The 15,164-nt window shown below is 45.1% G+C and overlaps 1 protein-coding gene across 1 annotated transcript in view; it reads left to right on the plus strand.

The window, feature by feature from the left end:
* The window catches only part of PPM1D (protein phosphatase, Mg2+/Mn2+ dependent 1D), a 212,737-nt gene extending 203,084 nt beyond the window's left edge, over window positions 1–9,653 (plus strand). Inside the window, exon 6 of the mRNA XM_078679807.1 lies at window positions 7,006–9,653. Coding sequence (XP_078535933.1) covers window positions 7,006–7,533 — 528 coding nt within the window. The 3' untranslated portion in view covers window positions 7,534–9,653. The remainder of the gene's footprint in view (window positions 1–7,005) is intronic.
* The last annotated feature ends 5,511 nt before the right edge of the window (window positions 9,654–15,164 follow it).

A 15,164-nucleotide genomic window follows, 5' to 3' on the forward strand; every position in this document is an offset into this window, starting at 1 on the left:
GGAGGGAGTGAGTTCCAGATCCTGGGTGCCATTCCTGAGAGAGCGTTTATATGTTTTTTCCTTCCGGAATCTACGAGGTTTCAGGAGAAGATTCTTTGTGCTTCTAGTGGTTCTTGAGCCACCAGATATTGTCAGTTTCTGAGTGAGGTAGCCGGGTGAGTTGTGGTGTACAGCTCTGTGCGTCATGCAGGCAATTTTCAGATGTATTCTGGCTTCAAAAGGCAGACAGTTCAGGGATTTTAAGTCGGGGGAAATATGCGAGTGTTTTTTTGATCCAGTGATGAGTCTTGCTGCAGCGTTCAAAGAGGCTCTCATGGGTGCAGTTGTAGATAGAGGGAGTCCGCAAAGGGCGACGCTACCGTAGTCTAAGCGAGGAATTACTAGGGCTTGTACAGCAGTTTGGAAGTCTTTGGCTGGGAGGAAGGGTTTAAGTTTCCTCAGGGTATTAATTTGGAAATTAGCTCCCTTAGTTGCTTTGCTGATATGCTGCTGTATGTTGAGATTGGTGTCAAGTGTAATGCCTAAGGATTTCGCTGAGTCCACGATGGTAGGTTGGACATTGAGTGCAGATAGGTGTTTAAGCCAGGTTTTGTGGTGGACATTTTCGCGGGAGGTGAGATCAGAAGGAACTCAGTTTTCAGAGCATTGAGTTCAGAGCATTGAGTTTGAGGTGATTATCGGCAAGCCATGATTGGGTGTTTCTGAGCGTTGAGTTAAGAAGTTTGATGTCTTTGGGGGATTGTAATTTGAGATAAAGTTGGGTGTCGTCAGCGTACATGTGAAAGTGCACATTAGATGCTTGTAACAAGGTGGTGAGAGGTTCCATGACCAGATTGAACAATGTAGGGGATAAAGAAGATCCTTGTGGGACGCCTAAAGTTACAGGCACTGGTGGGGACATCAAGTTGTTGCTCTTGAATTTCTGAGTCCTGTTATGCAGAAAGGAGGTGAACCATTTGAGAACAGTCCCAGATAGGCCCATTCTGGTGTTTAACAGCTCGAGTAAGTTCTCGTGTTTGACAGTGTCAAATGCTGAGGAGAGATCAAGAAGGATGAGAAGGCAGGTATCGTTTTGCTCTAGGATTTGGAGTGTGTCATCAATTATGTGTGTCATAGCAGTTTCAGTACTGTGCCCTGCTCGGAAACCTGATTGATGAGGGTTGAGGAGGTCAAACTGATCAATGTGATTTGTTAATTGGAGTTGTACGCATTTTTCCAAAAGTTTTGAAAGTGAGGGAATATTGGTAATAGGACGGTAATTGTTTAGGTCAGTAGGGTCCGCTGTTGGTTTCTTGAGTATAGGTGTAACTTGTCCAATTTTGAGTGAATCTGGGATGAGTCCTTGTTGAAGTGAACTGTTAATAATTTTGGTCCAGAGTGGGAGGAGCAGTGGGATGAAGTCTTTTACAGCGTTGGCAGGAAGAGGGTCTGTGAGATGATTCTCAAAAAGAACATTTCAGTAAACCTTGCTGAAGTATGTCAGATACGAAAAGGAACAGCCCTTTGTGGGCAGGGCTATCTAAGGTCAACAGCAATGTCAGCCTCCCAGTCAAACAGTAAATTTTAATTACTGCTGAGCGTGTAAGAAAGTTTTTCAACGACAATCAAAATTGGCACTGCTGAGACCCTGGGATGCCTCTGTGCAAAATGCTACTCAGTTGCCATTCTGTTGCAAACCAATGTTACTAACCTTTAATTTCTTCATTCTACAATTCGAATGGTCACACCAGTATAAATCTGCTGAAAGACAAACGCATGCTATATACTCGAATGATCCAATCCACCAAGCAACTCTTTATCTTAGAAAGCAGTTTTTCACCCTGATGAAAGTGTTTCTCAATTCCCCGGCAAATCTAAACCAACATGTATTCTACGTATTTAACACCCTCCCACAGTCAGCTGGGTTGAAATGAGGAAATGATGACTCAGCTGAACACATGAGCAGGGATTTATGTGTTTTAATCATTTAGGCTCTTGAAACCAGAATTATGCTGTGCTGTCATTAGAACAAACGCGCCTTTAGTACGCATTCATTCAGTATGCAAGTAATTATAACGACTTGCCTTAGGGGAGCTTCTGGATTTTGGAATAGGTTAATTTACTATTCCAACTCCAGTATGCTTAACAGTAGGTAAGGTGTTGGACATTAAATGCAACACCATTCCACCAATGCGACCCCCCCCCCCCCAGGCAGCACTGACTTGCTGAACGAATGGGTACTAAAGACACGTTAGTCTTTTGCTGGCGCTTTAAAGGCACAGCAGGATTTCGGCTTCGTTCTGAAGGACGTTTCCCTGTACGAACACTCATTGATTGGGTTGAAGCTTCTTGTAATCGGGAAGTATTGAAAAGTCAATTGTACAGGCTTCAATTATGTAGACCAGTGGCGGCATATAGTTGATTTGTTTGGTACACTACAGTGTTGGTAGCGTTGTATGAGAATACATGCATTTTGGCTTGAGTGTATTTTGTTAGGAACGTGGTGAAGCAGGGTCGGACTACCTCTGGTTTTCATGGCCTTTGCTAATAAGTCAAGCAAAATAATGTGGTATCAAAAGCCACGGAGGGGACCCGTACAATAAGGGCATGTGTATAGCTTCCATTGAGGCAGTTGGGACATCTTCACAAATATTCCGGATGATGGGTTCCGTCCCACTGCAAAGTTCTAAAGTGGACTGAAATCAAAGAGAAGAACATGGATCTCCGAAAGTGATAAACAGTTGTGTTCACCAGGCTTTCGAACTTTGAGGCTGGAAATTCATAAAATGGGCTAGCTTGAGCTCTGAAATCGCATTGGATATTTTTTGGACTGACAATAGTTAGAGTGACCACAGCATGGCGCTGGGTGAAACTGAGTGTTGCGGATCTGTGGAGCCGTGATGGCTAGGCCTAGGTTAACGCTGAAATTATTTATTTTATAATGGGTTTCTTTTTTGCCCACTTTTGTTGTTCTTGGCATTGAGCTACATCTGAACAGTAGCTGCAGTTCATCAAAGCAGTCCCATCAGCATACACTATCACTAAAGTGGTGTCACTCCATAAAGACATTGCCTGTGCTGGCATGATCACGTTCTTTTTTTTTTTCTTCTGTGAAAGATTTCAGTACCCAAACAATTTGAATGGGTGTTTTAGGTTTAAAGTATTTTATTGTATTTTTGAAGACAGTACAAACAAATGAAAACAGTCGTCTCGAAGAGGTAGTGCTAGGCTTCCGCTATGCAGGAGCGCAACCAGCGCGCAAGGCTCTGCTATCGTGATGTCCACCAGAGCATGGTGCTGGGTGCGCATGCAACAACAACAACTTCAAGAACAAACAACCCCAATCCCAACTCCCCCCTCTGTTCCCACCCTCTGGATCCCCTCCCGCCCTCCTCCTGTACCGTGCCAAAGTCTCCCTCCCGTGCCACTCCCGCGATGTGCCCTCCCCTCCCACCCGACCGCAATCCCAGACTCATTGGCTAGTTGGGGCCGCTGGGGATGTTAATCTTAACAATCGGAGATACCGGGGACAGGTGAGTTCTCTGAATTCCGTCACTAATAAGGAGTGGAACGGCAGCCACAGGTCTTCAAACTTGTCCATCTCCCCCGCCACCATTAGGGACAACTTCGCCATCCCCAGGACATGCCACAACCTGTGTAACCAACCGGTGATGGTGGGGAGCGTGGTGGTGCGCCAGTGAATGAGTATGTTCTGGACAGCAGAGCCCAGTGCAATCGCTATCTGCCTACCCATGCGAGATCTCAAAGGGTACATCAGCCCGTTGGGCAGGCCCAACAGGACATATGCGGGGAAGCGAGGCAGTTCAATGTCAAAGCGTAGGTCAATCTCGTCCAAGACCTCCTTCCAATAAGGGCTTAGTAGGGGGCAGCCCCATAGAACATGTGTAAGTGTGCCTATCTGCCCACAATCTCGCCAACAAGTGTTCACAATGTTATGGTTCATTTCATATAGTCTCTCCGGTGTGTAGTACCAGTACGTGGATACCTTAGTGAATGTTTCGGTGAGTCCGGTATGGTACGCGTAGTGTCGCGCCCGGTAGGAAATGTGCTCCCAATCTGTGTGACTCAGAGCCCTACCTAGTTCCCGTTCCCAGCGTTCCCGCCCTGGATTATAGATTTGAAAAGAAGAAGGCTGCAGGAGCTTATATAGATCCGAGATGAGTTTGGAGTCCGAGGTGCGCGTCACGAGCCACTTCTCATAAGGCTTGAGCTTCCGGTCCGCCGAGTCGCGTACCTGCGGCTGAAGCGCCCAATGACGCACCTGCGTATACCGCATCCGTTCGGTCTCAGGCAGATGGTATTCTCGCCTAAGATCTTGAAACGAGATCACGCCGTCCGGGCCGTATACGTGGAACAGCGCACTGCATCTTGCCGTCCGCCAGTGTGCGAAGGCTCCGGACTCCACCCCGGGATGAAAATCTGGGTTCCGAACCAATGGCGTAAATGGCGATGGGAAGGTAGTGAGATCATGCGCAACATTCGTGGCGTCCCACACTCGCATCGGAACCCGCGTGATGAAGGACGCATATAGGTTGGGGGGGGGGGGGCGGTGAGCTCTGCGCAGGAAGGGCACTTCTTGCAGGGTCCTGCCTGCGACCGCCTGGTCCTGGAACAGCCAGTGTTTATCAGACTCCCACCTGCTCCACTCCACGAGATACCGTAGTTGTGCCGCTTGGAAATATTTGTGAAGATCCGGTATGCCCAGTCCCCCCGTTTCAGGGGCCAGCGTGGATAAGGCTCTCTTGAGTCTGGGCTTGCGGCAAGGTCCGCTTGAGTCTGCCGGATCCATCCTTTCGGGGGTTGGAGCGGCAGAGCTCGGAATAATTATAGCACCTGCGGCAAGAGGGTCATCTTCACTGCGGCTATTCTGCCCAGCCAAGACAGTGTTCCCTTGAATGTGTGTTTTGAATGTTTTTGCACACCTTTTTGAAATTGGTTTTGTTTTGCCCTAAATATATTGCTGCTGTGAAGCCTTCCGGGTTAAGCCAAGTGTGGTTGGTAAGCAGACCATGTCTGAGACGGAATTGGAGAGGGATGCATTCTGCACTTTTTTAATGCACAAAGTCGTCAGATGGTTCTCTCTCCATTAGTTAGTAGAATCAAAGCAACACTCCTCTTCTGTAGGCCACTTCACACCTTTTTGGAGTTGATCACCTCTTTGAGAGGAGTCGTCCCAACATTGGTCGGGTCGCAAGCAGCATAGATACTAGACCTACTACATGCGTTGCTGAAACAACTGACTAACCATTACTCACTTTCCATTCAGATGAAGGTGTTCCACACCAGCATATTTAAAGCACGGTGTTTCTCATATATGGAGGTCATACCGCATCTTCGCATTTATAGAAACTTTGCATATATTTCTGTCACATCCTCAGCTCCTTGACTGTCTGCAGTTGAATTGCAGCCCTGTCCTTAACGATGTTCCCTTTAAAAATGGACTAGCATCAAGTGTAGCACGATTGATAGTTTCACTTGTACAGAGCTTGGTCCCGCTGATTCCTTTAACACTAATAGCTGTCCCCATTCGGAAAACGGACACAATGAGTGACTGGGCTTAACTCTAACGAGTAATATTGAACCAAGGTGGTGGTCACAACACAGAAATGCCCAACATTGTAGATCTTACGTCTAACTCGTAATTTAGTTTATTTAGCACATGATTAGTTGGGGGGCTGACAAATCTGCTTCTTAATTTTAACTCCTGTAAATGAACACTGAAGTTATAAGGCAAGCTTACCAAATCTTGACCTACAGTTCCCTTCTGCAGAGAAAACGGCAGAAGTAAACTCTAGTTTGCTTGCTATCTTTTAATTTGGCCCTCATGGATCCTATTCTAGTAGGATGGCAGAAACCAAATTTTTGCTACCACACTACATTAGACTAGGCTCAATGAAGTTCAGGTTGGCACCATCAGATCCTCCATTTCTCTATACCTGCGCTATTGCGATTTAAAGGCTAAACCTAACCATTTCCTGTTAGCCCTTCCCAGATATGAAAGCTTGATAGACTGCCTGGGTACTAATGAAGCAGCTCTAGTGGAATTAATGTAAGTTCCTGGGATGTAGTTGCATGGATTTTCATCGACTAACACCCACAACAGCAGCAACTCAAACAGTACTCTAGAAGGTCAATTAAAGGGAGACAGCTGCAACAGAGTAGCACTCTGCCTATTACAAACATAAGAAAAATAATTCAGTATATCCCTACATTTGCGATGCCTCTTTGGGTGTTATTTCTATTAAAGGGGAGGGTCCTGTGGAACATAAAATTGGTGGACTCCATGCCAGTATGCAGAAAGATCCACCTATCCTCTGTACCCTGAATTTCACACACGTTAGTTGGATCATTATTTTGAAGAAAGATGCTGTTAATATATAGCCTCCGATTCAGTGTCTAGCAGAGGATCTAGGTGTTTCGTTCCCAGGAAGGGTTAAGGGTATGGAGGGGAATTTTTTCGATCCTGAACCTGTACACTTCCTGAACAAAGTTCCTGCGGTAGCAAACGTTCGAAACGCTAGTGCTTCATCATATCATGCAGGACACATTTTCATATTGTAACAAGGCTGCGTCTGACATTATTCCTTTGATTAACTTTTGAGGGCAGTATTTGAACCGACTTTTGTTAGGCTTTTCATCAGCCTGCGGTGTTCAGTGGTCGTACTAGAGATGGAAGCTACTCATCTTGCCTTTTCCTCCTCTATTGCCTTGTCAAGCCTGGGTTACCAGCTGTAACCAAGTAATTCCAGCTGCCACATTTTCGGTTTGATTGAAGTCTTTGATAATAACTTTACAGAGGCTGCAGTTTGGTGCAATTTTGGACGCTACAATTGCGAACATAATCCTCCTTAAGAGGATTCAGAACTTCTAGGATTCTAATTTAATTATATATTTTTTCTCACACGTCAGTTGAACATATTTGTGTACAGTAGGCCGGTACATGTTTTAAACGTTGTTGTGAATGATATAGCTTTATATGTATAATCTTTTTCTCTTTATTTTTAGATTATTGATGAGGATCCCTGGCAAAGATTTTCTTGCTCTGAACCCGTTCCATCCCTTATCCGTAGAAATGCTTACACTGAAAGAAACGTACGTTGCTTCGGGGAGATGAGCAAAAGTGGCACCACGTTCTCCCTTGAGACAGACCTGTTTGATAACAGCAAAGCTTCTCGAACGTATAGCCCAGTTAGCTGTGGACTGTCAGTTGGCATCTCGCCTTCTGGTTTCACAAATGCTACCATTGACGCAAAAAGCCTGAAGTCTACCAGCCCCCAAATGAAAACCCCAGAAGTGGAGCGGACACCTACACGCAGCTATAAAAGGACGTTGGAAGAGTCCAACTCTGCACCTCTCGTTAAGAAGCCTAAACGTAGCCCCAGCAGAACCAGCACTGTACCACCCAGAAGCATATCGGTCACACCAAAACGACGAACCTCGGACAAGCTTATAATGAGGCGCAGCTTAAGGGGGCAGAAGAAATTGGAGAACCCGTTGATACAGCAGCACAGGAAAACTATTTGTGTTTGCTAGGCGGTGGCAATAAACAACTATTATCTTAATGACGAATTTGGAGTTGTTGCGGTCGTCTCAAAACTGTTTTAATGTAGGAATATTTTACTCTGGTGATATAGAGTGAGGTGGGGTGATGAATTAACATACTCCCATCAGGTTTCTTTGTGTATTATAACTGTGAATTTTATAGATCTAGGGTACATTATTTGTAAAATGTGTACAAATTTGAACACCTTCATTATGTAAATGTCACAATTGCGCTAAACATTTTTTGTTCTCCTCCATTGCATATTTTTGAGCAACTTTTGTCTTATACATGAATTTATTCATTTGTATTGCGTTGCAACTGAATTTAACTTTTTAATTAAATTATTGAACAGATGATGGGATGTATTTCCATAGTAAAGCAAGCTACAATAATGGAGCTACAGTCTATTTTAAAACCACACCATCTTCATTTATTTTTTCTCAGCTAAGTTTTAACATTGAAATATTCCAGCGTCCTCAGAAGTTTAGCTGTTTAACACTCATATTTGTTTTCCTTTGATACTACAGTTGTCCTTTATGTCCATTCAATCATCATGTTTTAAAGGGATTGTCCCTTCAGGTAAACTGTTTGGCGCACATTACAAAGAAAGATATTATCTGGACTTGGGGGAAAAAAACAGGCCTTTGTTGAGAAACTCTCCTGCCATTCCTGTCACACATGGTTTACTTGCAAATATTCTTTTCATGAAATTCAGAATCTTGTATTCCAAAGGATATGCACACTAGTAGCGTTCTTGATCTCGAACACCCACTCATTTTTGGACACCTGCATTGAAATAAATGCAAAAAGGTCATCCTTGCGATTATCTTTTAATGTTCAGATTCTCAGTGCCTATTTTGTGGCTGAAGAAACTCCCTTAGTATGTTGGTTCAGAAATTACCAAAATATTTTCCTACACTGCCGAGTTTAATTTCCGATCCTTTTGTTTCTTGCTTACTTGGAGAGTCTGCCTGACTACAAGCCACATCAGTTTTATGTTGGCAACAATAGATCTCTTAGTGTTTAACACGTATAGCACTTGGATTTCATGAAGAGGCCAATGCCTGAACTTGTTAGGAAGACTTCATTGTTTTCCCCTTACCAAATCGATGTACCAAAAGTAATACATATTTACACCTGGGGTTGAAGAGCAGACTGTAAGCTCCATCTGAACTTATGATGCAATACTCTTGACCAATCAGACGTTATGTATATCAGGTCGTTGTTTCTCTTTTTTTTCTCCCCCAAATCACCATGAAAGTGCGTTTTAAACACATGTTTAGTCTATTGTACATTATTTTCAAGCGATTGTGGCAAACTCCTCTTAGAGCTACATAGCTTTTCTTGTTTTTTTTTTTAATCCTTTTTACCCTCTTTGTTTACTGGAGAATGCAAGTGAGATTTAGACCTATGTCATTTGGTAAACAGTTTCTCCGTTTTTTTTTTTTTTTAGCATAACCTACATATTGAAATGTTTTTATATGTCCAAATACTTGGATAACCTTTCCTTTCACTGATCACTGCCGCTAATTCTCTCATGGAAATAACATTGCCTTTTCACATTGGTAGTGTCACAGGTGGGGAAGGTACTGACCAGTATCAAAGGCAGGCATTACGGATTAAGTTGGATTACGTTAAACTATTTACTATCGCAGTTGAAGCAAGAAAACTTGGTGGAAATCAACAATTCGTTAAGTTTCCTCTGTCATTTGCTTTTGTATGCATACCTTGATGTAAGTGTAGCTGGAGTAATGTGCAAGCTGAATCTCAAAATGATTGTTTAATTAAACTGCCACCAGTCTGTTCCTGCTAATGTCCCTATCACACATGCGTTGTCGAGTAACCAGATGTTAACCAGGGCATTCAAAACATTGGGATTGAAGCACATTAACTCTTGGACTTAAACTCCACCCTCACTGTAGCGTTTTATTTATTTTATTTTTATTAGTTTAGAAGCATCACGTTCTTGTTTTATTCGATTACAATAGACACATGGTGCCGCCAATGTTTACCACTATAATTTCTTAAATTATTTTATATTTGAAATAGCATTGCGAGTTTGTGGACCTTCTGTAAAGTTTGTTCACTTCAATAAAACTGGTAAACTCTTGTTTATCTTTACTTTCCACTGGTCTAAAACGTGAGTGGAGTGGGTGCTTTTCTCTATGGCTTCCCATTACCATTTATGCACTTTGGATATCTTCTTTTACAGGCTTAAATGGACTGCAGCCACTATTTGAATATACATCTGTAAGTAGAATAAATGTAGCAGGATCCAGTTAAATTGAAGGCAAATAAGTTGCTTGAGTTACAAAAGAATCCACTTTCTACCATGCACGAGTCCTTGATTGTAAAATGTGAATCTGTCTGGTTCTGATGGACACTTTATTTTTATCCTGAACATGACTTACTTATTAGTTTACGTCTTGGACAAAAACACTATTCCTGCTGGAATTTAACAGCACTATGTTTGGCTCTCACTGGATAGTGGTGCATTGCTGAAAAACCCAAAAAGGTGACAAAATTCCAGATCTGGGTGTGTTATCAAATTGCTGGTGCACAAAAGAAGCATCGTATAACAACTGGTCACATCATTCAGTTTGACCAACTGAAGCACAACTAGCCCATTGGGATGAATGAATGTGTAAATCTTTTTTAAATATGGAGAATTTATATTGTGTGAAACATCGGGTAGCAGAACAGAAAGTGTTAACAGAAATTGAATTGGAGGCTTTGAAAGAGGCCTGTTTAATGTATTAGAGAACATCAGTGAAAGAATAATTCATAATTTTCCAAGCAGACAGACGGTAGAACTTTATCAGGACTTGCATGTTAAGGCATGCTACTGACCGTGTCGGGGAGCATTTCATAATCCTGCTTAAAGTGTCAACAATGGAAGCCCAAAATTATATAGGTATGGTGAGAGAATCATACTTCAGGATAAACAGTTGATATATGTATAGGTATGAAGCTTTTGGCAGAAGGGGAAGATGGATGGCGAAGAGCCTTGTAAAAAGAGATGGGGACAGTCATTGTTGGTGACAATTCCACTTGGGAGGAGTTAAAGAAGGAACATTCTTATTTGCTTTGGGGATTTGTTTTCTTTAATACTGTTAGGGTTGTGTGCAAATGTGGCCAGAAAATTCTAGATTTTTGGCCAGGTAGTCTGCTTGTCTGTGCGATTGTCCTAGTCACTGATGTAGTGATTTAACTGTAATATTTCATCAGCCTGTATAGTTCCTAAAGTGAGATGGAGATATGGTTTAACTTGTACTGTCTAGTGATTTAGCAGTCAGTTTGATTGCAACTGGTGTTAATAGTGGTTTATACATCTACAAAGGGAAGCAGAATGTGTGGACTTGAAGGAAAGGATTGTCTGATTTGCTAGCAAAACAGCTCATAGTTTTGTTTTTCAATGCATTTTGAAGATCACTGCAACAAACGTGATAGAAGGAATGGTTGAATTAATCTCTGCCATTGGGAATTGCTCAAAGCTGCATTCCATCTTTTTTCCACACCTCATGCCAGTCTGTACCAAGATCAACTACATGCATACAAGTTTTGGTCTTGTTCCAGTAGGAACAGCCGTGTCTGTGTCCCAGGCTTGATCTATTTGAGACCGGAATACAAATAACACCAGACTGGTTTTAGCCTACTTACGACTTGGTGTGGTATAGCTTGAGTCCGTTGGCACAGGACCCACATCTGGTCTAACGATGCCGAAAATGGTCTGGAGTTGGTCGTGTTTCCAATTGGTGGGACCTGGTCTGGAAGGGTCTTGGGTCATGGAAGTTGAAGCCACTAAGCTAGTTGTTGTCAGGGTTGCATGTGGACGAGTGAGACACGAGATTGGAGAAAAGCTGCGGCTCGCATCTTGTGAAGTTAGAAAAGGAAGAAAGAGACATTCTGAGAGGCATTTGAAAGAGACATTCTGAGAGGCATTTGAATGAGTGTCACAGGAGAGGAGTGTCTGGTTGTGTGACAAGATTGCCATATTATTTGTGTAGGTAATACAGTTTGTGGATACTATAACGTATTTGGATGAGTTTGCAGTGAGTCTGATCTTTTATGCAGGGTGAACCTAAGTTTTGTGTGAGATGCGTTATGTTTACAGCGGGAGTGGGAGATGGATCAGCTCAGATGGCCACATCATCCTGCAGATTTCTCAATTTGTGAATATACTCAAAGTACCAAACATGCCTTTAAACTTTTCCCCAGCAGTAGCACGCCAGCGCCAATAGTGGATTCAGCCACAACTCTGCCCACTGGCTGTAACATCAAAAGTAACTAGCCAATCGCACCAGCGTCCATTCCTGATTTACTGTGCCTCGTTAATAGCAGGCTGCCCCCTGCTCACTCTGTCACTGACAACATTCCACAGTTAGTTTTGCAGCGTGAATCTTTCTGGATTCACTATGCTGTGCATATTCCGCAATCTGGTGGTTGGGTCCGGAATCGTAGTCTTTTTTTTTTTTTTGTCGTAGCCCAGGTGGGCGTCGACGTCCCACCATTTGGTGTACCTTCGGTGATGTCGGCGTGCTTCCGGCGGAAGCTACCACCCTTGGGCGCCATCTTCAGATTCTTTTTTCCGCCGTTGGGTCTGGATCGTCGTGTGAAGCTCCAGAAGTTTTGGAGGAGGAAAGGAAAAAATACAGCAAATCTTCAACGGTGAAGACCTGAGAAGATCGAGAGAAGAGGACCTTTAGGAAAGACTACGTAGAAAGGAGAGAACTTCGAAATCTTCGACGTCCTTGGAGGAATGCGCACACAGGGGGCCCCCTGAGCGCAGGGATGTACAAGACGCCCTTTAAATTCTGCAAGAACTGCCACCACAAGTTTACACAGAAGGACCAGCACCCAGTCTGCAACCTCTGCCTGCCAATAGACCACAAGAGCAGAGACTGCAACGCCTTCTACGTCTTCAAGCCGAAGACACTCCGACTTCGAGAAAGACAGAGGACGGCTCACCACACGATGCAGGGCAAGGGCCAAGCCCCGACGCTTTATAAACTTGGCCTCTCCACCGACGATGAGGACAACATCGCCGAAGGCCCAGATGACTTCACGGTCGCTGAGACCGATAAGAATACGCCTGATAAGGTAGAGTCTACGACCCCGAAAACTCCCACAGGGCCTCGAAAACCTGAGGCAGACTCTCGAAAGTCTGAGCACAGTGCCTCAAAAGGAGCACCGGCGCCAAACAAATCGACGACCGAAGCTGCATCCTCCGAAAAAGAGCCCAGCGGATCCTCTGAGAAGGACTCCCGGAGGCCGAAGACCAGCAAAAAGCAAAGGTCATCGAAGCCAGCCCCCGAAAAAGGGCCTTCGACGTCAAAAGAAAAAGAGCCGAAGAAAGCTTCGACGACGACGCCGAAAAGAGCGGCCGAAACGCTCGATGACGAACAGGCCGCAGAGATGCAGAGAAAGAGAAGAAGGCTCGAGGCCGAAATGGAGAACATCCTTCAGAGAAAGAAGGATTTCGATGAAAAGATGAGAAGTTACAAGATCCCCTCGAAGCCGGCACCGACCGTCGCTGAGGTACAGGAGCTCGAGGAGTTCGACGTCGAAGAGCCGCCGAAAACTCCGGAACCTTCGGAGCACGAAGAGGAGGAAGACCTCTACTACACAGAAGGGGATTACGGGGAGCAGCAGTCAAGCTACGGCTCAGGTTCCTCGACAGCCCAAGACCAGGAATGGCAGGACATCGAGGCCGAAAACCCAGAGGAGGCGGTGGAAACATACCCCTCGAGGCCTTCGCCACCGGATGACATTGGGGCATACAATGAGGTGGTAAGAAAGGCGGCAGCAGCTTATGGAGTTAAGCTGGAAGAGGAGAAGCCAAAAGCAGACTTCCTGCTCGAGACATTGCTCCCCATACAGACAAGAAGCCAGTTCCTGCCCATGCTCAAGAGTATCACAGACCAGGGGAAGGAAGCCTTCAAGGACCCGGCTACATGCAGATCAGTAACGCCAAGGACGGAGAAGAAATACAAATTCTCCTCCCAAGACCCGGCTTACATCAAGGGATCCGTCACAGCAGATTCTATAATCGCTGCAACGGCCAGGAAAAGGGCAAACGCCCCAACAACGTCTGGACCTCCACCTGACAAAGAAAGAAGGAGGATGGATCTAACTGGCAGGAAAATTGAGAGGAACGCCGCAACGCACTGGCGGATGGCGAACTCCAACTCCCTCCTGAATAGGCATCAAAACCAGCACTGGGATGAGATGGGACAACTGCTCAAGCACCTCCCGGAACAATACCGTGAGAGGGCATCACACCTTGTGGAAGAGGGTAAGAGCATCGCCAATTTGTGCCTGAAGACAGCCTTGGATGTTGCAGAAACATCCAGCAGACTGATGGCTATAGGCATCACAGAGAGAAGGCAAGCCTGGCTCAGGATCTCAGGCTTCAAGGCTGAGGTTCAGAACAACATCCTGAACACACCCTTCAACGGCGAAACACAGTTCGGAGCCCCAGTCGATGAAAAGCTCACCCAACTGAAGAAGGTCAACGAGACGGCAAGGTCCATGGGGGCCCTGCAGTTCAGGGAGATGAGAAGGGGCACTCCTACACGGAGGCCGAACGGCAGAGGTGGAAGTCAGCGAGGAGATTCTCACCAGAGTTTCCACCAGGGCCAACAGAGTGACAACCAAGGCCACCAGGGCCAACAGAGGCAAACTGGAACTACCAAAGCAGGGGCCAGTCCTTTCGGTCAAGAGGAAATGGACGGGGCCAGAGAAGGAGAGGCGGTGAACAACCCCCCTCTAAGTGACTTCACACGGAAAAAGGTGCTCCACCACCCAAACCCTCCGGGGGAGGAGCACGGAAAAACAAAGAGGAGAGGGCTACACTGACAAGACACAAAGGAACATGTAACGCCGGTAGGAGGAAGATTGAGATTTTTTCTACAGGAGTGGAGAAAAATAACAGACAAGTGGATACTCAATATTATGCAGTTCGGATACTGCATAGAGTTGGAAAAGAGGCCACCAAACAGAAAACCAAAGAAAAGACCGCACTCGGGAAGAGAGCTGCAACTACTGCAAGAGGAAGCCCAAGAATTCCTCCTCAAAGCGGCCATCGAAGGAGTTCCTTTCAAAGAACGGAACAAGGGAGTGTACTCAAACTACTTCCTAGTGCCAAAAGTGGACGAAAGTCTAAGACCCATCCTGGACCTACGGTTCCTAAACAAATACGTCAAAACTCAAAAATTCAAAATGACGTCCCTACAAGAGGTCATCCCACAGATAAAGGCCGGGGACTTCTTGTCCACCATAGACCTCAAAGATGCGTACCTGCAAAATCCCCATGAACAGGCAGCACAAGCACATGCTAAGGTTCACAGTAAACAAGGATCACTACCAATTCACGACACTGGCTTTCGGCCTAAAGTCCACACCAAGGGTGTTCACCAAATGCCTTGCGGCAGAGGCCGCACACCTAAGAAAGGGGATACACGTGTACCCCTACCTCGACGACTGGCTGGTAAAGGCAAGCTCTTACAGGACATGCAAAGAACATGCAGAACAGGTGACAAGAACACTAGCAAGCCTGGGTTTCTCCATACACTGGGGCAAATGCTCGATGGAACCAGAGCACGTGAAGATCTTCCTGGGA

Source organism: Lissotriton helveticus, chromosome 3_1 (genome assembly GCF_964261635.1).
Source record: "Lissotriton helveticus chromosome 3_1, aLisHel1.1, whole genome shotgun sequence".
In the NCBI taxonomy this organism is placed as follows: Eukaryota; Metazoa; Chordata; class Amphibia; order Caudata; family Salamandridae; genus Lissotriton; species Lissotriton helveticus.